The sequence below is a fragment of the Ceratina calcarata genome, unplaced genomic scaffold (assembly GCF_001652005.2).
Source record: "Ceratina calcarata isolate Rehan_Ccalc_2016 unplaced genomic scaffold, ASM165200v1 scaffold537.2, whole genome shotgun sequence".
NCBI lineage: Eukaryota > Metazoa > Arthropoda > Insecta > Hymenoptera > Apidae > Ceratina > Ceratina calcarata.
The window spans coordinates 198,012-220,436 of record NW_017176532.1 but is presented as its reverse complement, the minus strand read 5'-3'; the positions used below and the strand labels follow the sequence as shown (position 1 = coordinate 220,436).

The 22,425-nt window shown below is 40.2% G+C and overlaps 6 protein-coding genes across 9 annotated transcripts; 3 read left to right on the top strand and 3 right to left on the bottom strand.

Moving 5' to 3' along the window:
• Nucleotides 1-6: 6 nt before the first annotated feature.
• On the bottom strand, nt 7-1,657 carry LOC108628669 (beta-1,4-glucuronyltransferase 1; the record flags this gene model as incomplete). Its single annotated transcript, XM_026816663.1, has 4 exons — nt 7-474; nt 551-718; nt 908-1,172; nt 1,569-1,657. Coding segments are annotated over 4 exons (927 nt in total), but the record flags the coding sequence as incomplete, so codon positions are not given.
• Nucleotides 1,658-1,970: 313 nt separating this feature from the next.
• Nucleotides 1,971-4,791, top strand: LOC108628680 (potassium channel subfamily K member 6). Its single transcript, XM_018030764.2, has 5 exons — nt 1,971-2,744; nt 3,088-3,333; nt 3,405-3,737; nt 3,794-4,024; nt 4,119-4,791. The coding sequence occupies exons 1-5, from the start codon at nt 2,396-2,398 to the stop codon at nt 4,373-4,375; spliced, it is 1,416 nt and encodes a 471-aa protein (XP_017886253.1). The 5' UTR covers nt 1,971-2,395; the 3' UTR covers nt 4,376-4,791.
• Nucleotides 4,792-4,859: 68 nt separating this feature from the next.
• Nucleotides 4,860-8,083, bottom strand: LOC108628679 (protein tumorous imaginal discs, mitochondrial). Its single transcript, XM_018030761.2, has 5 exons — nt 7,869-8,083; nt 6,919-7,388; nt 6,529-6,792; nt 5,872-6,316; nt 4,860-5,172 (listed from the first exon to the last, which is right to left on the bottom strand). Exons 1-5 carry the CDS (start codon nt 8,059-8,061, stop codon nt 4,973-4,975), a joined length of 1,572 nt encoding a protein of 523 aa, XP_017886250.2. The 5' UTR covers nt 8,062-8,083; the 3' UTR covers nt 4,860-4,972.
• A 50-nt stretch (nt 8,084-8,133) lies between these two features.
• Nucleotides 8,134-12,993, top strand: LOC108628676 (CLK4-associating serine/arginine rich protein). 3 transcript variants are annotated; one of them, XM_018030756.2, is made up of 15 exons: nt 8,136-8,285; nt 8,384-8,490; nt 8,796-8,893; nt 9,145-9,320; nt 9,396-9,608; nt 9,693-9,868; nt 10,020-10,093; nt 10,362-10,703; nt 10,849-11,256; nt 11,328-11,438; nt 11,525-11,573; nt 12,042-12,105; nt 12,183-12,288; nt 12,379-12,651; nt 12,736-12,993. In XM_018030756.2, the coding sequence occupies exons 2-15, from the start codon at nt 8,392-8,394 to the stop codon at nt 12,752-12,754; spliced, it is 2,208 nt and encodes a 735-aa protein (XP_017886245.1). In that variant the 5' UTR covers nt 8,136-8,285; nt 8,384-8,391; the 3' UTR covers nt 12,755-12,993. The 3 variants fall into 3 exon arrangements, with proteins under 3 accessions (XP_017886246.1, XP_017886245.1, XP_017886244.1); XM_018030755.1 differs by lacking the exon at nt 8,136-8,285 and having other exon boundaries at nt 8,359-8,490; XM_018030757.2 differs by lacking the exons at nt 12,379-12,651; nt 12,736-12,993 and having other exon boundaries at nt 8,134-8,490; nt 11,525-11,577; nt 12,183-12,274.
• Nucleotides 12,994-13,474: 481 nt separating this feature from the next.
• Nucleotides 13,475-16,522, top strand: LOC108628678 (speckle targeted PIP5K1A-regulated poly(A) polymerase). Its single transcript, XM_018030759.2, has 4 exons — nt 13,475-14,291; nt 14,359-14,426; nt 14,515-14,814; nt 14,887-16,522. Exons 1-4 carry the CDS (start codon nt 14,032-14,034, stop codon nt 16,332-16,334), a joined length of 2,076 nt encoding a protein of 691 aa, XP_017886248.1. The 5' UTR covers nt 13,475-14,031; the 3' UTR covers nt 16,335-16,522.
• LOC108628675 (cyclin-dependent kinase 12) lies at nt 16,513-22,359 on the bottom strand. 2 transcript variants are annotated; one of them, XM_018030753.2, is made up of 6 exons: nt 21,421-22,359; nt 20,483-21,115; nt 19,381-20,158; nt 19,055-19,109; nt 18,914-18,943; nt 16,513-18,700 (listed from the first exon to the last, which is right to left on the bottom strand). In XM_018030753.2, exons 1-6 carry the CDS (start codon nt 21,708-21,710, stop codon nt 17,796-17,798), a joined length of 2,691 nt encoding a protein of 896 aa, XP_017886242.1. In that variant the 5' UTR covers nt 21,711-22,359; the 3' UTR covers nt 16,513-17,795. The 2 variants fall into 2 exon arrangements, with proteins under 2 accessions (XP_017886242.1, XP_017886243.1); XM_018030754.2 differs by having other exon boundaries at nt 19,381-20,152; nt 21,421-22,358.
• Between the last annotated feature and the right edge of the window lie 66 nt (nt 22,360-22,425).

Genomic DNA, 22,425 nt, shown 5'->3' with positions numbered 1-22,425 from the left:
TCCGATTTATATCTGCATTTCATTAACGTTTTATTTTATCTAATCTTATTTTATGTAATCCTTATTCATTTATTTAAACGAATACCTATGAAAATAAACAGCCACACCAGTTTTTGTTGCCAGTAGCAACTCTTTTTTAGTCTTTGGCGGCTGCTCGTTCGATTCTATCTCAAACGCGGGTACCACGAAGACTATTCCAGTCTTCGGCGGTCTCCCGCGGATGTAGTGCATGAAACCGGAAGCCAATCTTTCGCTAGGCAATAATTCTATATCCGTCACAAGGACTCGAGTAGTGTTAGCCAAGGTGCGAGCTACGTTCCTCGCTACGTTTATGGGATAGGCCATGTCCCTCTGTCTTCTTTCTGTCTCGCGATCGCCCCTTTGAAGATCGGACGCCGCGCAGTCCCCCTGAGAACGTTGCGGTTGACCCAAAGCTGGCGGACGGCCGGCTGGGAAAATCAAATGAACCGCGACCTGCAGAATCGACAGATTATATTATTTTAATTGTATCAATTATTTCCAACTTCATTTATCCAAATTAACAGGACACCTTGTACATTTCAGGCTCGCATCGACATGCCCGGTCCAAGAGAGCAACAGCTATCCCGGCGTCCAAGCCGGGGGTGAAAATGGCTAGGGTCAAAGGTCCTTCCCATCTCTGAGCTAGTTCCAAGATACCGTACGCTTGATCAGCCGTGGCATGAGTACACAGGGTCACCTGTAACAAAATTAATTTTAATATAAATGTCAATCGCGCGTCTCATGTTAAGGATGTATTGGCTATACAGTCAATCCCAAAAGTTTATGCACTTTAGAAACGCATTTTTTAAAAGAAAATCAGACGTCGGAAGACAATAATAAACTCTTGGGATTGATTTGTATAGCCAATACATCCTTAAGAACTTACCTGCGGAAGTTTGTCCTGTTCCTCGGCTCCCCGCAGAATGAACGGTAATACCCTGTAGGGACTCTTCTCTCCAATTTCCGGGCTCCAGGTGATCTTGGAGGCCGGATAGGAGAGGACGTCCGGCAGCCCGTAGTGCCAGGTACAATGGCTCTTGTTTCTCGGCTGTAAACCGGCCATGTGCATGCCCGCAGAAAAAACGAACGCCTCCGGCTGTCCATCTTGCTGAGGACTCGGCTGAGTTCTCTTTATTAAGGCGTCCGTGTCACTGATTATGAGAATTGGGAAATAAACAACGACTTGGTTGATTAAAAATCGCACAATCAGAATCGTGAAGAGAATCAGAATCGAAGATATGAGGAACCTCCGACTGGACCAACGCATTTTCTGTTTTCCATATTAGTAAATGAATTCGAGTAAACTCCGAACGATGATTTCTGTACAAATCGTATAATATTAGTCATCAACTTGAGATGTTAAACGATGTGTCAATTAGTTAACCAACTGATTATTTTCACATGATTGAGATAACATGAACCAGCAGATTATTAATTGTCTTTTTTATTTATATAAGAATCAGTATCGTGCGCACGAGATTAAATGAAGTTTACCTAAATTACTCGCATTGCCGTGCATTTGTCCGCAACGGACTGACAAAACTCACCCATTTTGGATCGATACGGCGCATGGGTGAACCACCCCCGACACAGATTTTAAACGTACTCCACTTGTCAGAACGTGAAAGAGCTCAAATAATCAAATGATATTTCCTCAGCTTCACGTTTTTAAATGATTAAGTCTCAGTATCTAAATGCACGAGTCACTGGGGTCAGTTGATTGATTTCTGAAACACGCTATTGCTATGATTTTCTCTCCTTTATGATTTTACCTATTATCGCCCTTTATCTTGTTTGTTATTAACTCGCATTATACCGTGGGATATCCTTGCGATTGAACCGAAGGCTGCGTGCTAATTTTAGCACTGTCCGATGGAAAATCGTTTACACCACACCTTCGGGTTCGGCGTTAACACGCGATGCGCCGAATCTATGAGAATTCAATCTTACACTTGCCAGTAGCTTCCAACAATTTGTTCGAACCGCCACACGGAAATGGATCGTTCACACTTTAAAGAAGAATTCTTTTAATTATGATCATCGTGTTTCCTTCGATCTCGCGATGTGTATGTGCACTGTACTTAATTACAAAGAACCATCGAGTGCCGATCAACACGTGTTGAATCAAATTCGAATTTCGTCACCCCATTCTGTGTACAATGAAATAGTTATTAGAATGCTTCCAAGAACAAGCCGATTGTGAGGAGAAAAAGAAATCGCCTCCTAGATAAAAGATTGAGACATTTAAATATAAATAAACTTGAAAGTTGTTGGCTAGCTATTTTTAATATGTCGAGGAACAGATTACATTGAACGTAAGGGGAATTATCGCGATCATGGTCAGTTCATAGCCGACTCTGACCCCCCGAACCCGATGGACGTACCCCTGTTCCCAGCCCCGCCGACCGCCCTCGGTGCCGTAACGTCGACATCGGCGGTCAGCGTCAGTGACGCGATAGACCTCGCGAAACTGACACCTGTTTCATTATCCACGATCGCGTGTAATCGTGAAGGGAAGAATGTCCGAGCGAGAACCGGTCGTCCGTCGCAGAGGGTGCGGCGATGCTCTATACGGAAGAACCTAGTGTACCCGAAATTTAAGGGTACCGGGAGAACCCACCGGGTTCCTCAGAGCCGCCGTCGGATCACAGAACTTCGTATAAGAATGACGGAACAGCCGAGAAACGAGAGCGACGATGACGAAGACGTCGTCTATGCGATCGGTACATCTTTCATTTTATAGAGTACCTAAAAAAAAAAATTATAGACAACATATTTTCCACGCGTGTTTGAAAAATAATATCTTTTCTTATGAGTCTGATGACAACCTACGTGTCTATTTCCCGGTTAATTAATAATAACGCATTAAGAATGAAATCGATAAAGTGCAAAGGAAAACTATAAGGCGATATAAGAGAGAATGTATAATGTAATGTAAAACTATAGATAAAGCTGTATGGAAACAAACTTTTTCAAGTAATGTAATCAGTTGACGAATATCGAACCGGAATGAAAATGCCGTTTCATTTAAGAACAAGAATTACTATCTGACTAATTCTTTTTCAGACACGCCTACGACAGTCTCGGAAGATATTTCGCCGGACTACAAACCGACGGTGATCAATTTCAACGAAAAGGCAACGAGATCCGTGACGGTGCAAACGACAGTCGGTTTGCCATTACGATTAAGGGTGTTCCCGTCCATCAAAGACATCGTGGAAGAAGATGACGTTAAATCGAAGAACACAAGAGGCCTCTCGAGGGTGTGGAGGCATATCAGGTTCCTAGGAAGACTGTCTCTTTCTATGTTTGGTAAATCAAGTTTCTAAATATCGTTTGGATAAAATTTAGGCAGCGTTAATAGAGAATATCTAATTTTAAAGGATTGCTATGGCTGTTATGCGTTTGGGCGATCGTCGGTGCTGTCGCGTTTTGCGCAACGGAGGGGCCGAGAGAACGTGAACAGGTCGTTCGTTTGAAAACTGCGCAGAAGGAATTGGCCGTCGGTTTGGCCACGGATCTGCGACAACTGCGTACGGAGAAATTAGAGGATGTGGAACCCATCTGGAGCGACAAGGTGGTACAATACCTTTTAGACCATGAAGAAATGCTGCTGATGGCAGTTAACGCAGGATATGGAGAAAGTGGGCACAGTGGACAGCTCTGGACGTTTCCTGGTTGCGTCCTCTTCGCCCTCTCGCTGCTGACCACCCTCGGTAATATAAAAATCGCTCGTGGTCAGAGGATAGAAATGACCCTGCCGTTTTCATAGGCTTTGGTGCACCGGTTCCGAGAACGACAGCTGGCCGAACGGTTACAGTTATTTTCGCCGCGATAGGTATCCCCGCGCATTTTCTTTTGATCATGAATCTGGGCCTCTTGCTGGCGCTACGCTTGCAGAGGTACGCCATATCGAAGAAGTTCGCCAATTATGATCCGACGGATCCTAAGTGTTTAGCGCCGGTACCGAAGTGGGTCAAGATCGTACCGTTTGTTTGCGGAGGTACTTAAGCCACGCTAACGATTTTAATACAAAAACGAAAGTTTTTCAGTCTTACGAGGATGAATGTTAGTAAATTAATTATTTTTAATTACAGTCAGTTACTATCTGCTGGGCGTGGTCTGTTTCGGCGTAGCCAGATCCAGACCGTTCGCGGCGAGCATTCTGTTTCCTCTGGACTTCACGGCAGCCGGCGGTCTCTCGACGATAGTCGGCCACGTTCGAATATTATACGGCCTTTACTTGGAAGGCGCCGTTGCCATTGCGGCGATCGCGGTCGCCGTTTTGCGAGTATCCGCGACTCAAGGTTTAACTCACATCGGTCTCAAATACGGGTTACTCATCGAGGCTTGAAATTTTACGACGTACTTCTAAATTCAAGATCAAACTAAAAATGTGTATGTTAAAAAGAACTTTATTTATCTACTAAACGTGTCAACCGTTGACGCGAACAGATATTGCGGTTGAAGCACGTCATTGGGGGAGAGGCTATCTCGTGCAGAAGATGTCGAATCAACTCAATATATACAGTTTCTCTGAACTATTCTCAAGTAACATACAGCTGAGACGTGCCTCCGGAACTTTTCGAAAAAGCTATTGTACATAAAGTTGACTACTTTTATATGTCGCCGTTGATAAGATAGGATACACCTGTTTATCCTTAATTTAGCACTATTATCATGCGTTATCAATTTAATCGCTTAACGTATTGGTATGGTACATGTACAAACGACAATTTTTAACAATAAAAAGAGCAAGCTATATTCAAATACGAGTACAATATTATTACCCCGTAATCGGATCCCTATTTGGAGAGTGAACAAAAATAAAAATGGCATGTACCCAAACTTTCGGGCGGTAGTGTGTATCTGTACTTTATTATCGTCCTAGTAAGACGTTGCAAAATGACTAAATTCCTGTCCTCGAAAGAAAATAAGATTTGAACAACATTTAAGACACTTCCCGCCTCCTCATAGTTGCCTCGTTTCTCGTATCACTGGTTTTCCTGTGGGCCTGCCTACCCTGGGGTTTGTCGCCCGGGCCTTCAGGCTCCGAAGAATCATCTTCTATGTTCGAGACGCTCTTATCGCCCAGCGCTATCCGTATAGATTCCACTAGATTCAAAGGACCGGCATGACTTTGTTTCGTTCCTGTAAATAGTAAATTTTGTAGGTAGAGTAGAATCCGAGCCTCCTTAGAGATCTAACGATCTAATATTATGACTTTAGACATCGTTCGCTTTCTTCTGAAGAAACAGGAGGAGGAGGAGGAGGAGGAGGAGAAGGAGGAGGTTTCTTCTTTTTTCACTCACCGACTTCCCGATTTTATCCAAATATAGCTTTCTTGATTTTATTAAGGAGACCTTCGTTTTCGTCTATTGGATCTCTCTGCTCATTCTGTCTCGCTTGAGTTTTTACCCTTGGACCTGCCGAAAAGAGGACAATATACGTGTTCGCATAATCTAAATTTTAATTTCATATGTAAAAGTGAAAAGAAAAAAAAGATGAAGTTAAATCCATTGAGAATCTTCGTTCAACGAAACGTACGATACTTTATTAATAATAACAATAGTAATAAACACTAATGAAACGCACATGTAAATTTATCACATCGTTTTATTGAAATTAGCAAAGGGCAGGTACACAAAGAGGAAACTCAAGCGACACACAAGTCTAAATCTTCAAATTCTGATCCGTAAAAAAATGATACTACGTGTAATGTACACCGGTGTGAGCAGTTCGTTTGTTTAAAAAAATTTCCGCCCGATTGATTAAATTCGCGTGTCCGTTAATTTTAGTGGCAATTCGTTATTTTTAATCACGATCACGATTTATCGCGTTTATTCTTACCGTCTGTCTTATAAGTAATGCCATGTATACTCCCGGGCGTGTCTTCTTCGAGTTCGGCGTACGCGTGTATCAACGCTAACTGTTTATCGTTCAATTTCGTCGGCACGACAATCTTTATCTGCACGTAATGATCGCCGTAGCCTGTCCCGTTCACTTTCTTCATCCCTTTGTTGGTCAATCGAATTTTCGTATGAGACGATGTACCCGGTCGGATTTGTACCGTGTGGTCTTCATACACGCCCTCGATTCTTATCGTACCACCGAGTACGGCTTGCGACAAAGATATCTGGGCATCCGTATGTAAGTCCGGACCGTCCCTACGGAAGTACTTTGACTTTTCCACGCGGAATGTTATGAACACTTCTTTGCTCCCAACGGCCATGCGTATCGTTTGACCATCTTCGACGCCGGCTGGCACCGGGACCGTCACCTTCTTACGTTGTATCTATGTCCAAACATTTTGGAGAAGAAATCAATAGAAAATTTATTGGTCAACCGTTTGACAGAGATAATTTACACGCAGCGTTCTGAAACAGAGTCTACGATTAAGTATCTAGCAATTAAATCGATCTATTCTCGCCTTGGAATTATTACTGATTTTGTAGAAGCAGTTTACAGAACAGTTGGTGTGATTAAATACAAGAAGTTTGTTGATACCGATTGCCCTTTTCCTTCGCACTCGTTGCACGGAAATTTAATAAACATTCGGGTACCGTGACAGTAACGGCAAGTGGACCGCATGACGAAGGGTCCGGTGCTAATCGTTTCCATCCCGGTTCCGTTACAATATTGACATCTCACTGACTTCGTTCCCGGCTCGCATCGCGAGCCCATACACTTCGGGCACGTGTCCACAACGTTCAATTGTACCTCCTTGTTAACACCCCTAGCAGCTTGAGAAAAAGTTAAATTCATAATGACCTGAAAACAGATAAGAGTTCTGAAACTCGTTAATTTGTAAAATATCACTATTCAAAAAAAATTCCACCTCTCTTCATTTCAAACAGAGTATAGTCTATACATTTTTCAATTGTGTCACAAACATACCTCTTGCGCTGCTCCGAACCCATACTTATTGTCTGTAAATTCTTCGAAGTCGTTAAAAACGTTGCTCTGGAACCCTGCGTCACCAAATATCTTCCTGAACAGCTCCTCCGGATTGACAGATGATCTAAATTGCCAACTTTGGCCGAAATCTTTGGCATGACCACTAGAATGTCCGCCTCCTCCCATTCCCATTTGCTCCGACGTGGCACCCCATGTATCATATTCCTTCCTCTTCCCTTCATCGCTCAACACTTCGTAAGCCTCTGATACCTCTTGAAACTTCTTCCCAGCTTCAGGGTCGCTCTTGTTTGTGTCTGGATGATACTTTTTCGCAAGTTGATAATAAGCCTTCTTGATGTCCTTCGCTGATGCGTTTTTCGATACACCCAGTATTTCGTAGTAATTACGTTTCAGCAGTTTTCTGGTTGTGTGGATGCCTCTTTGGATTCGCGTTATATTGCTTATATTGTCTGTGATCGTATAGAATATATTATAAGATTTAGTTAACTATAACAATCAATCAGGAATGAGGAGAGAAAAGATTGACAATGATTAAAATTGATGTAAGATTCGTTCGCAAAACAGATTTGTTTATGTAAAGATCTTTAACAAATATTCGGTAACACAGTATTAGTACAAAGTTGGCTCGCGTTTAAAATGAATATTAGTTTACTTAAAACATAATTCAGCATCATGAATTAGAGATACAAACAACACGGTTATTGGATAGGAAAGCATGTGTCGCAAAACGTGGCTAAGCATTACGTGCCTTCATAGCTCCCCATCAAAACTCACTGACAAAATGAAATACGATAACAGCATACATTTAATATTTGCCTAAAGTGTAGATAAGTCTCAGATATGTTAAGAAACGGTCGAATAAATCGTATGTTATTAAAAAAGTGTGTAATGATGTAATGTTCTTCATGCTCCTCGGGTGTGTACGTTACATTTTTCCGTTTTCCTGAAGTTTCGGTCGCCGACATCGAGTAACGTAGCGAACGGACGATGGCACGTGCCGCACCTTTGCACCACGCCGCATGACAATTTACTTATTTTACTATTGTTGATTAAATTGATAGTTCTCGGACGTAGAACGATCGCGAATCCTTTGCCGGTCGCCATGTTTCGTAAAAGGCGCATGGCCGCGGCACAGTATATTACAAGAATAAAGCAGATATTATATGCCTTGGTGGAAAACCGAGTCGCGTCCAATCTATAACATATATTATCTACGATCAAGTTAGTTATGTGATGGGAACAAGAGTGCTGCTCCAATATGTCTACCTCGCGGGAGAAGATTCTGTTCATTTGATAATACATTTGGATATTCCCTTTGCATATACGGAATGTGTTAACGACCAAATGAAAGTTCCTTTATCAAATTTACCTATCTGAATGCGAATTATATTCGTATGTAATCGTGATTCGTAATGTAAGATGAGCTTTTCCGTGAAAAAAACAGGTGGTAGGATGTGGCATGAGGCGCGTAAACAGGAAAAGAAAATCCGTGGGATGCTGGTCGATTATCGTCGCCGTGCTGAACGTCGACGCGATTATTATGAAAAAATTGTAAGAAACATATTTGGCTAAAAATATCATAATCGGAACTGAAAGCAAGCTTAACGTCATCCGCCTTCTTTCGACGAAGAGCATTTAACTTAGTTTCACTTATTAACCTTACAGTGGCTGATTTATTAATAAAATAGAGCTATAAATTAAGCAAATTGTGCAATAAGTCTAATTAGAGCTATGTTACATTATTCCATTTATAGTATAGTTACTTAGACAATACACAAAGTTCTATATGTACGAATCAAATAAATATAGTATGTTCTAGATAATTCATTACACTTCTACTATTTATTTTGTTTCAGAAATCAGATCCCACACAGTTCTTACAACTCCATGGGAGACCTTGTAAAATCCATTTGGACCCAGCAATTGCTACTGCTGGAGATAGTCCTGCCAACATGTAAGCTCACACCTATTATCATTATCCTACCTACAAAGAATTAGATCAACCATTAACACTTTAACGACCGCACGTCTACGTAATCAACATCGCCAGGGGCCGGCAGTATTTTTGAAGAATTAATTCGGCGTCAGCATCACACACATGTGTGAGCGGTCGGTAACGGTTGTTCCGGCTATCAAACACATGTTGTGTGAGCGGTCGTTAAAGTGTTAAGATTCCTTAATTGAATATTAAAAATCTTTGTACAGGATGCCATGGCAGGGAAATGAGGACAATCTAATTGACCGTTTTGACGTAAGAGCTCATCTTGATTGGATACCAGAGGCACCAGACACTATCGACGTCGATATTGCTTTGACAAGCGAAGACAGACATATCAATTATGAACGTTATCGCATAATCGTTCAGAATGAATTTTTGGGAGGTGAGATGACTGTCCAGCGTTTTCATAGTTAAAATGATGATTGCATTTGTCTTAAGTTATTCATTTTCAATCTAGTAACCGAAGAGAAGTTTTTACATCAAATACACTTGGAAGAACAGTTTGGTTCGTCGACAAAGTTAGACGCTGCAAGAGATAAAAAGAAGTCGAGTAATAATGTTGCTATCGGATATAATTATGAAACGGAGGAACCGATGCCCGAAACGATGAAGTCGTTAGATAATGTTGGACCCGACGATAAAGACGACGAGGACAGCGATATTGATTTAGGTATGCTTTACACTTGAAAACTGCTGAGTAAAATTTGTCGGAAATGCGCAAATGAGAAATTATGAAATCTCTCGGTGTTTGTAGACATTTGTGTGGACGTATCCCAAATAGAACCGTCTCAGGCGCACGAAATGAACTTGGTGGCACAAAAATATGGTCTTTTAGGTGCTGATTATTTTAGTTTTTTAACACAAGACTTTGAAGAAGCTGAAACGTTGAGACAAGCTCGTAAACAGGAAGAGGAGAAAGCGATGTACTCGGTAACGATACATTTTTTGTACACTGTACTTATGAAGGGATTTGATTCCAATACATTTAAAATGTATAACATCCTTATTAATGAGGGAGGAAGAGCTATAAATTAATTAAATAATTCACAATTATCGTATTTAATGGATTACCACATTACAGGGTAGACGATCGCGTAGAGAAAGACGTGCGTTTAGAGAAAAAAAAATGATCGGTCGGGTTATGAGTCCACCTAGGTAGTTATTTTTATACTGAGAAACAAGATTATTGTTTATGTTATGTTGTCTATCAATTAGTTAATTTGACTAATAAATTTGTTCAGCTGTCGATCGTGGATTTCTATCCGTCAGAATACGTGATACAATGAAATTTATAAAATGGAAACTATCATAATCTATTATATTGAAATGGATAAAAATCCACTATCCATTTATTAGTCAAATATTTAATTAAATAGACAATCGTCTAAATATATTTATAGCGTTTATTATATATTTGATTTAGTTACGCAGCGAGGGAAAGTCCTGAGTACAATCCTTATAGAAAATCATCCTCGAAATCTCGTTCGAGGTCGATATCACCTGTTAACGCCGGTCAAATAACGTATATCACGAGTTTCGGCGGTGAAGAAGAGACTCATGGAAGTTCCTCTCATGTTGCCTCTTCCAATTCGAGGAAAATGAATTACTCTCATCTCAGGCGACGGAGATCGGACAGTCCTACCATCAATGAGCGAACGGTCAACAGAAAATTGTCGAAATCGAGATCCAGAAGTTGTTCAAGATCGGTTAACAAATCGAAACTGTATAGAAACCGAGATAGGAAACGTAGCACTTCAAAAATCAGGTTAAATGAAATGCCTATCAACGTTCTATCCGATACTTTATGAAATCAGCGATACCAAATAAATTAAATTCTTACTATTATGAAGTTCGATATAATACATTTTTGACTATTATAATTAGAACAGGGCTATTGTTTGATTTTATAGATCGAGACGAACACATTCGAGGCACAGAAAGATCAATAGATCCAGGAGCAGGAGTCGTTCGAGGAGAAGATCGCGTAGCGAATCGAGATCGCGCTACAGGAGTTACACCAGATCCCGTTCTCGTACCACATCGAGATCTAGATCCAGATCGCGAATCAAACGATCTAGAAGCTCGTCGACGAGCAGCGTCTCGAGATCTAAATCGCGGTCCAGATCGAGGTCTAGATCTAAATCGCGCAATCGAAGCCGTTCGAGGGACAGTTATCGTCGTAGGCATTACAGTCCATCGAAATCGTCATCTAAATCGCGGAGTAAGTCGCAGACTAGATCGCGATCGAGGTCGAGATCTAACCAGTCCAGGTGTAAAAGATCGCGAAGCGTTGAAAATAAACCGCCAGCACTGCCAAGGTAATTGTGAGAGTGCAGCGCTAATTAACATTCTTTTATTGTTATTAACTGTCATTCGTTTGTGATCACAGATATTACGGTCGACGCGGAAAATCATCGAGTCTGGAGCTGGAATTGTCAGATAACGAAGAAAAAGCCTCTACGGCAACACCGAAACAGACGGTTACTAATACCACGAGCATGTGAGTCAATGGTTACCAGTATATAACAGGAATTAGTTATATAGATGTTATACTTATTCTTTGATCTCGCGTGACATCTGTTTCAGGAACAAGCCAAAGGCAGGGTTAAGTACAAATTCTGGTGGCGGACACAAAGTCAGTAAGAACCATAACGCTTACTTAGTCACTTAAAAAGCACTGAGAATAAGAAAGACAGTATAATAATGCTATTTATTAACCCTTTACGGCAATGTACACTTCAACACGTACTACTTAACATTTAGATACTTATTTTCATTCTTTTGACCAGTGTAATAAGAGAACTGCGAATTTTTATGCATACTTAGAAGAATTTTAATTTTAAAAAGAAATATAGAATGCAAGTAATAAAAAATTTATACATGGTTCTTGCTTAAATATTCGCAGTTAAGTAACATGAATATTTTGGATATGCAGAGTATTCAAAAAGATCGGAGTGGATAAAAAAGTTAGGCAGATAAAAGTTCATATGCACTTTTTTATTTACTCGAGCTTGTTATATTTTTTGCTTTAAGTATATTCATAAATAAATAAATAAAGTTTCGATAACTGTGGTAACAGAATTTTAAGAGTTACATTTTTCAGTCACTGAAGATCACGCCCCAAGAGCGGCTTAAGAAGAAGATGCAAGCTCTGCTGAACAGACAATGTAAGTGAATTTAAAAAACAGAACTGAAATGGAGTTTTATAGGATAGAGTATTCATCTTTATGTTCGTATCCTGTAGACAAAGCTGACAAGAAGGCTGAACAACTTCGAATAGAAAAGATGGAACAGCAGAGGCAAGATAGAGAAGACGAAATTCGAGAAATGTCCTTAAAGTTACGTAGAAAGTACGTTGTCACTTGTTCCTTAATGTTCATTAAATTGGAATTGATCAGCAACTGAATCGTTATCCTACTAACTTTACGTTCGTTCTTCAGGCAAAGGGAACGCAGACACCGTTATGAGGGACACAGCTCAGAGTCGCATTCCTCGGTCTCTCGTACTCCGAGCCCAGGCAATCGTAGTCCCAGAATCAGTCGCAGAGATAGGAAAGAAAGGGATTTCGACAACCCTGACCGCGAACGCGATAGAGATAACAGGGAACGAGAAAGGGGACGAGGCGAAGATCGTAATGAAAAATTTCGAACGGAATCCAATCGGAGAAGATACAGGGATTCACCACTGCGTTCTTTGAGTCCACGTAATAGCCGGTAATCAGCGGAAACGAAGCCATTAAATTAAGTGGATACATCGAATACTTTGGGATTAACGAAATGTATTAATTCGTTTTCCAGAGGCCTAGTCGATTATTGACAACGGTTTATCTTCCGCAAGGACTCTTATTAAGAAATTTTATTATTTAAATAGACACTTCCTATATATGAAATTGCATTCCTTCCGTAAAATGCAACAAATAAAATGCTCTTAGAATGCGATAAAGAAAAGATGTTATATATATATAAAGTGTACGAATATATAAGTTACGATTATAATTACAATTAAGATTTGTTTAATTTTACGTGATAAAAAAATAAATACAGTTGTTTCTTTAAGTCTGTTTTATTCTAGTCAGTATATCACCGTGTCACTTTCATTTATGGAAACTTGCTCATTGTATTCGTCAGTAAATGAAATTCGAAGCTTAGTTAGTTCAACTGATGCCAAGTAGATCGACAATAGTTTTAGATACCTGATGATCGAGAAGGTAAAAATAAAACGTCAACAATGAAAACCGATCGTTCCTCTATTGTCAGGGGTCATTTTTTCAAATAGCGCAAAGTAAAAAGACTTTCCTTTCTTATAATGTTCGGTTATTTAGAAGCAATTTTACAATATACGCAACGCATATTGAAGGACGTAAAAATTTAGCTTTAGGAGCTAGAAATTATGCGACACGCATCATTTCCGCAAAAATCCAGTGCAGGTGAGAGTCTAAACAAACGAAACAGGACGTAGTACAATAATACGTACACGCGTATACGTAACTCGCACGCAGCACGGCGAACAGTAAGTATTATAGTTTTATATTTATCTAAATCCAGAAATTGAAAGAATTAATAAAACGAAAGCTGCAATTTGCATATCCTTCGTGCACTATAAATCTTAAAACCGCACACACTTTAACTGAATGTAATTTAAACAGTAACAACTGATGCTTACTACGTTGTTGTCACAAGTTTATGAAACTGTTTTTATCAATGAATTTGAATCGAAATCTAACAAGCATCAAGATAAACTGTTTGATGGTTTATTGTAGGTGCGATACGAGATGCAAATAAAATAAATATCGAGGCGTGTCACATTGAATTCAAGTCGAAATTGTTGAAATTCTAATCTTAAAAACAGAGGGTTATGTTGATGAATGAACGTCTCGACAACATTTTATAACTGATAAGAATGTTCAGTGTTATTATTAAATAGAACAAGATATGACCAAGGTGTCCTGACGCACGGAACGTATTTTAATTGTTACAAAGTGAATTTTACTGATATGATAATTAACACATGATAAAATAAAAAGGGGCTGTTACTGAGCAAGTTTCCATAAATGACTTGAATTGTTCTATGTTGCGTGAGCTTGGGCAGTGTACATGATGGATAAAGTACCGAAGTATTATTGTAATATATGCGTAAGAGATTTTCAAGATGAATATGCCCTTCAGGGTCACCTAACAGGCAAGAAACACCAGCTGGCAGTAAAATGTCAAACGAACGATGGCTACATTGCAATTTCACCGCTACCAGAATTCATACCCCCTCGAAAGTTGATAGAGTTCCTTTCTCACAAATATGGCTCGATAAAAACACATAAAATTGGACCCAATTACGTTCTAATCCAATTCACGAATAGGTAAGCCTTGTATCTTTCATTCTTTTATCAATTAATTCAAATCATTGTCATTAATAAAATGTTGTAGGCACGTTGTAGCACAACTGCTGAACAAGCCAGTTTTGATAGGCGATGTAAAGTTAAATATAACGAAACGTAAGAAAAATTAATCCCTTGTTCTGTTTTTAAAAGACGAATACATTCTTCTCGAGGATTCAAACAAAGTAAATGTTCTCACTTCCAGGTTTGGGCAAACTAAAAGTAAGTAAATCAAGCAATCCTACAGAGGACAAAGGTATAATATGTTACAACAATATAAAACAAATATTCGAGGATGAGACCACGTTCGATGTACAATTGCTCCAGTTTTTGAACATGATACGACTGACTGACATGGAAATGGAAATAAGATACGGGCCCATTTGCTCTCATCTCGATAAAATATTCAGAACAAAATACCCGAAGTGCAAGACTTATCCGTTCGGTTCGATCGTGACGGAGCTGGCTTTTAAGCAATGCGATTTGGATATGTACATGTACATAGGTAAGAGTACGAATGGTTTACGTAATTACACGATTTAGACTTCCATCTCCATGACTGTTGTATCGATTCAAGGTCAACCAATAAATGATGTGAAGGTCCAGGGAAGCGGGGAGTATACGATTACGACGGTACTGAAGGATGTAAAAAAAATAATGTACCGAACAGGGACGATATTTTCCAACATCATATCGCTACCGAAAGCGAAAATACCTATTATAAAGTTTTGTTATCTACCTACGAACGTGCTTTGCGATCTATCATTCAAGAACAGTCTGGGCATATATAAAAGCTACTTGGTCAGGTATTTGATCTCTCTGGACAATAGACTGAAACCTTTGATGATGTTGATCAAGTACTGGGCTCGCCATTTCAAGTTGGCATCCGGTTCATCGAAGATATCTAATTATGGTTTGGTCTTATTGATAATCTTCTACCTTCAACAACCGCACGTTGGCATCATTCCGCCGTTGAACATCCTCCAGCCAAATACATGGCAGCCGTCAATAATAGACGGTTGGCAAGTAAACTTCAACACGAACGTAGCTTTACCGCCGATAACAAATACGAGTACGGTCCCGGAACTCCTCCATGGTTTCTTCTCGTTCTATGCTAAATTTTGGTTCAGATCGCGGGTGATCTGTCCGATCGACGGAAAGATCTACGGGGAATCATCGTTTACGGGGCCGGAGGTAGACAATTTACCGGCTTACATGGACAGGTACAAAGCTTGCGTCAGAGAGGATCCGAACTCGAAATTGCCCACTAACACTCCGATGTGCGTCCAAGATCCGATCGAACTGAATCACAATGCCGTGGCGGTAACGATTCACTCCACATTGATGTTGTTTACGAAATATTGCGAGATAGGCGTCGAAATTTGTGCGATGTCCAGCGCGAACAATTACACGGATCTGTTGAAAACTCTTTTCACAACAGTTTGTAAAGAAGGAAAAGGAAAAGAAATCAAATTCGATGTATCAGTCACGCGCTCGCAAATTAACAAAGACGAGGCGCAGAAATCAGAGACTAATAGGATAGAAGAAACAAATACACTGGACGAATGGTTTCATATGATCGTTAACATAGTTAAGGAAATCTTTGAAAAGGTTTTCTTGGTACGAATGGAGCTGGTACCGAACGATACAGAAAACGGGGAACAGAGGAAACGAGAGACTGTTTTCCTCTGCACCAGCTCGCAATGTGTATGGCGTTTCAGGAAAACTAATACCGCCACAGATCCGAGCTTAAGTTGCATTGAAAGAGAGGCACTCATTTCCGAGATGACCGTAAAGAATAGTATAAAGAGTGATTTAGATTTTGCGTGTATTTTGGAGAAAAATAGTCCCTCGAAAGTTATTATAACGGTGACGAATTGGCATGGCCCGGAACAGACGTTTCGTGACTTCTCCGCATTCGCCAGACCGGTGTTAATCAAATTAATTCAAGAAGCAATCAAGTTTGTAGTTATGCAGAAGTCTGGGGAAGGTGTCGATTTTCCTTACACCGTTTCGGTATGTTAAGCTGATCGTAACACATGGAAAAGGACGTGTGACCGCGGAATTAACTTTGATCATGCTTTTGCGTAAGTTTTAAAAATTGTGATATTCAGAAAACGACTAGGAGAAACTTATATTTCATCACACAGCAGCTTGTAATTAGTAGTTCATGAATCATACTTGCAGACGGTGTACTGCACAATTAATATTGTCGGATGAAACGTTTATTTAACAAACGTTACGTACAAATATTATTTTCATTCACAATTTACGTACACTTGAAATTACAACCTGTTACTCTACCTGTGCAAAGAGTATTTCACGTAGTAAGATAGTATTTCATAATCATTAAGTCCAATTTAGTTTGTATATCTACAACTTTACCATAATCGTGTCTAAAAGACTCGAAGGGACTTACTTTTGTTTTTTAAGGGAACGAACTCAATTTTAGTTTGACTATTTCTTTTAAAAATACTTCTGACTTGATATACAATAAATTGGCATGATTATTTTTATATGGAAGATAAAATACATTTGTAACAACAGAAGAATTAAAGTTCTTTGTTTATTTTTATGACGAACCCCCGTTATAAAATGGCTTTTCAACTAAATTAAATCAGGTTTTTGCCTTTTCGCATATTTATATACGAGGTACCTCATACCCGTATCTAAAAACAATAAAAAAATCTTCATATTAAAAAAGAAACAGAAAAATTAGATGAACAAATGCCTGATCTAATATTGTCTTAGAAGTAACTTAAAATTTATTATTGTTCAGTATCTAATATTAAAATAACTACCTATATCGAATAATACATTCTTTTTGAAAATCGTTTGAATAAACATAGAAGTCTAACATGTATCGCCTTTATTGAAATAATAAACTGATATTTATATCATACAACCCATAAGAGAGTTACTCCGAATACTTCTTAAACAAGCTTAAAATATGGCAAATAATATTTATACGAAGGTTTTTTGTTTGTTTTCAAGTGGTGGTCGACATACCCTGTATGCGAATATGGAGACAAGTTTTCAATTTAGTACATGTAAAATATTCTTTTACATGCTCTTACTCTTTTATGCAGGATCCACGCTATTTGTAGCGGGAGCGATTTTCATCGCTGAGGTAACAAAACCAGTGAACTGTAATATTACAGAGTACAGGTAAAGGGTGTAAAAAGCACGAGGCCACGGACCTTGACGACCTACAAGAAAATCGCTATTTACGAATTCCTTGAATTTCGGTCGGAAAGGCGACGGAAGGGTACTGGAAATCCTCGAAGCAAGCAGTGTGTCTGCAGATTCGGCACCGATTCGAGGTCGCCTTTGACATAGACCTCTGAGGCCTCCTGCGTTTACACGCTTTTGCCTGTACTCTATCGTAAAGACTATAGCACCGATTTTGCTGCTTTGCGATGCATCAGTCATGCACGCGAAGCCGTACATAGCCGAAGCAATACACCTGTACACGAGATAGACATTTTAGAACTTGCCGCGGAATCCACGTCCACGATAGGGTCTACCGCCGGAGTGCTTGCCTCTATACACGTGTGGTTTTACCAATGGGCTAGACCTGCCCCTGGACATTTTCCCTCGCGAGTGCCACTCCGTTCCACCTCTCTGGAATGTGTGCTCCAGTTCCAGCTCTTCCGCGGAGGTGTCCAACATCATCGGGCTCTCACCGCGGCTGTGTTCACTCCTGCTGTCGTGAAAGTCGTCCCGTTCGTCCAACGAGTGTCTGTAACCAGGCGAGTATCTGTCGCGATAATGTTCCCTCGATTCCTTATGACCAGAATAACTGTCCCTGCTCCTTATCGGCGAATCAATACTTCTTGAACCGCGATCCGCGGATTCTAGTCGATGCTCACGCTCGTCGTTTCTCCTGTGCGGCGATGTGTTCCTGTTCCAGTTCCTCTTCTGCGAGGAGTTCAGGGAATACCTCAGATCTTCAACCTGACGAAACTTGGATGAATAATCGACGGTCTCGCGAACGTTCCAGTCCAGACGATCCATTATCGGTCGTTTTTCTTCTTTGGCCGCTTGCTGTAAGTCCTGTGGGTAGACCTGCATCTCGAAATCCTCCATGGTAACGGTAGCTTGTACCAGTTTTGTGCTCGTCTCCGTTTCGTCCGTCTGACAGATCTTCTGATGTGTCTGAACGTTCAATTTCACGAAGGGAGTAGTGTTCTCTTCCTCTTCTTCCCAAAGTACCTTGCTCGTGTTCTTCTGTAAGAGGATGGAGTTGGACGCGAACAAATCCTGTTCGATCTTCACGTTCTGCAACCTTGGCTCATAGAAGAACCGTCCCTTCATTTTTAATCGAGGATCTTCCAATGGTAGCTCGCGTAATGCGTGAGAGCAGTGACGCAGTATTTCAGGTTTGAATCCTATTAGAAGAGAAGGTTTACAAGTGAAATTAATGGTAAGTAGTTCAATTCACTTTTCTATTTCTTTTAACAGGCTGAGTATTACTATTTAAAAACACACTGTCATGGATGCTGAGAAAAACTCGTCGCATTTATTAATTACTTTCACTATTTCACTTTGAGATATGTTTAAACTTTTTAGCGTATCCGTGTCGAAGATCGACACATCCTTACCTGGATACAAAACCGGTAGATTAGTTGAATCTAAAAAGAAAAATTTATAAATAATGAGACATACGAAGCCATCGATCTCGTTTATCTAGCATAGCTTAAAAGAAAATGAAAAGGTTACGAAATATCGTAATTTATTCGCACCTTTAGCGGAAACGGACGCTTCCAGCAGACTCGATAAGCTCGTTTTTTCAAACTGCTGTAAAATATAATTCAAAAGAGAATTATCTCAACAGAGTTGTCAAAAATACGTATGAAGTATCGTTTTTTGATAATAAAAAATAGTGATCGGTGTTCAATACATGATTGCTTTCTAAACATTCACTCTATGCCTTCTCATGATCATCTTTATTCCGTATACAGTTCCGATCACTATTTAAATCCAGAAAAAGCGATACACAAATGCGGAGTAAAGAGCATGATAGTGGAACAAGTAACGTTTTATTATTAAAACGTGTGACAGGATTTACTTTGGTGTCGGAGATGACTGGTGGTTCGGGCGTTTTCAACCGTTCCTCGCGGGAACCATGGTATCCGTTGTAGGAGTCCGCGTATCGACTGCGTTCCCTGTATCCCGAACTTCCTGCACCGATGGAGTCCTTCTTGATGGAGAAATCGAAACTCTGTATGGGTGATTGACGCGAAGTAGCCGGATAAGGTTGCACATGGTCCACTACCGTCGAAGGAGGCTGCTCGTGTTGCTGCGGTGATGTAGGGTCTGGTGTTTGAAGCAGAGGCTGACGGTGTCCCGGCTGATTTCCTTGATTATACATCACCGGGCCGGAGACGTATTCCGTTTGAGGCAAGGGATGGGACATCGGTACCGGATCGAAATTCATCGTCGGCGGGACGTTTTCGAAATTGATGAAGGGTGCTGGAGCGGGCGGGGGAACGACACTTGGTGGCATCGGCGGTGGCGGCAATCCTGTTTGATGGATGTAAGGCATCGATTGCATTAGTGGCCTCGGTTCCGCTTCTTTGTACACGTTGTTCATCAAAGGAGCAATATTGTCCACAGAGTATCCAGTGGTGTTTGCATGTTGCGCAATGGCTTCGCTCCTCAGTTGTCTAGTGAGCTCGTTGATGAAGGGCGAACGTTTCCGTCGACGTTCCACTGATCTGCTCCGTGTCCGACTTCGCCGACGTGGGCTGTACCGTCTGATAGGCGAACGACTTGATTTTCTTCGGAGTCGTTCCATGCTTCGGCTTCGGCTTCGCTGGCGTTCACGCGACCGGCTTCTTCTGTTTCTTGACAATTTTTAAATTATAAATTCGATGTTAAAACACGTTCTTGCATCGGTCACTTGTGGTAAACATTAAAATATAGTTATAATTTAATTTATTAACAGGGACGAATTTTATCAGCTAATCTTTCAATTTTTAATTAAAACCCACTATCAATCGTCCCTGTCCTATTACTAAATTAAGGCCTACGTTATTAATCCTTAGATAACGAATAACGAACGGTTATTCGTTCATAATTGACTGTATACTAGTAAAATTAATTATAAAAAGAGACGATCTCTTTCAAGCTTGCCGAGTTGGAAGTTGTTGTTAAGAATATCCTCTCACCGTTCGTGTACGTTCGCGCGTCTTCTGTGGCGTTCTGAACTCCACCTTCTATCAGAACTTGTTCTTCGTTCCCAGCTAGGTCTTCTCATAGGACTTCTTCGTCGATCGGGACTGAATCCGAACGGACTCCTCCGAGCATTAAATCTTGGGCTTCTCCTTTTCTCAGGACTAAATCTGCCGGGACTTCTGTGTCTCTCGGTAAAAGGACTTCTGCCGCGTTCGGGTGTCAATAATAACGGCGATTTCCTTCGAGGTGAATTCAAGCGTACCCTATCCGGACTTCTACGTCGGACAGGACTTCCACGCGGACGATCCAAGCTTTTGCGTACTCGGATTTTGTATCGAGTGTGCATTTGCGCCTGCTGCTCCATGTTCTGTCTCTCGGCGATGCTTTGTATTGCTTCAGTTTCCGTACCTGGCGGCACAACATTATCCGAATCCAGTAGATGTTTGATGGCTTTCTCCTTCTCCGCCAAAAGTTTGCTCTCGTTGTCCCTTTTAGTCCTTATCTTGTCCCTCTCGATGTCTTTCGTGCTCTTCAATGGATCTCGACGGATCTCTTCGTATTTTCTTTCTTCTCTTTTCGACCGTTCGCGGCTGTGCGATCCTTTGCGTTCCCGACGATGTCTTTCCCTATAATTAGCCTTATTTATTTCTTCTAATATCATAGGATAACAAGAACTTCAATCTATGTATGCATAGATTGTTTCACACAGAAAACAATACTAGATAAGAAAATTTGGAGACAATCTGTAAATTATATTAATTTAGAAAATAAAAACGGTGCTTCTAAAACCTTGAATTTACCGTTACACTCCATAACAGTATATTTTATCTTATTGATGTACAAAGAATTTTAATCTGATTCTAAACACGTAACACGAGGTATAATAACTATACAAATTTTACTAATGCGTATTTGCTCCTATCGATGCTACCTAGAAGGACGTTTGTGTTCTTGATCTCTGTTGCTGCTCTTAGAATCGATCTCGTTCTTGGATTTCTCCTCTTCACCTTCCCATGCGTCGACCACGTCCAGACCTTGCATAAAATCTTCATCATCCAGAAACTCTTGCAGTTCCTCGTCCGGTATTTCCTTCAGTCCCTCGATAGCACGTTGAACATCCTCGTTCGTGCTTTTCAAGAGTCCAGTCGATTCCACTTGTTTATGCTTTCCATTGTTGTCCTTGACACTCGAATTTTTCATTTTTTTTGACGAATCGCACATGTTACCTCTCTCGTCTTCACTGTTTCTTATTACTCGAGAACGCGTGAAACTTTTACTTCAAAATTCAACCCTAACATTTTTCGTTAGATCACATTTAGGACAAATTTAAGGCTGCGAGCGAGGGCAAAAAATATTTTAGACAGGCAGGTGATCAAGTAAGTTAAATTTCATCTCGAATTACGTCTATAATCCATTTGTTGGGAATAACAACAAACGAAACTCCCTTAACCTTCCAATTTTGGAATACACAGAATTAATATCAACACTCTCATTACGTAATTATCGTAACAATCTTTATTGAAAAATGAAAGTAACTTAAAAAAAGCTTTCCTTCCTGAATCCTATTCAAACAGTGTACATCCACTGTTTAAAAACTAAAAAATTGTCTTCGACCAAGTACAAGTACAAACCAATTGCCCCAGTTTGTACGCACTTATTGTTAAAAAATATTCCGTACAATTTTCTACATACGTTACACGTGACTGCATCAGAATATTTACAAAGAACATGTATAAATGGTTGATAATGAAGATCGAACGAGCAACAGTCACTGTCAAACTCTGTTCCTTTCTTAAAAACCACTTATTTATAACTGCAAAACGTTTGGATCCGCGAGTACCGAAACTCGAAAAGTCAACATTACTCGTTTCGCCATACTAACTTTTATCATTACTACTACTACGACCACATGGATCTGTATACTGTATGCATACAT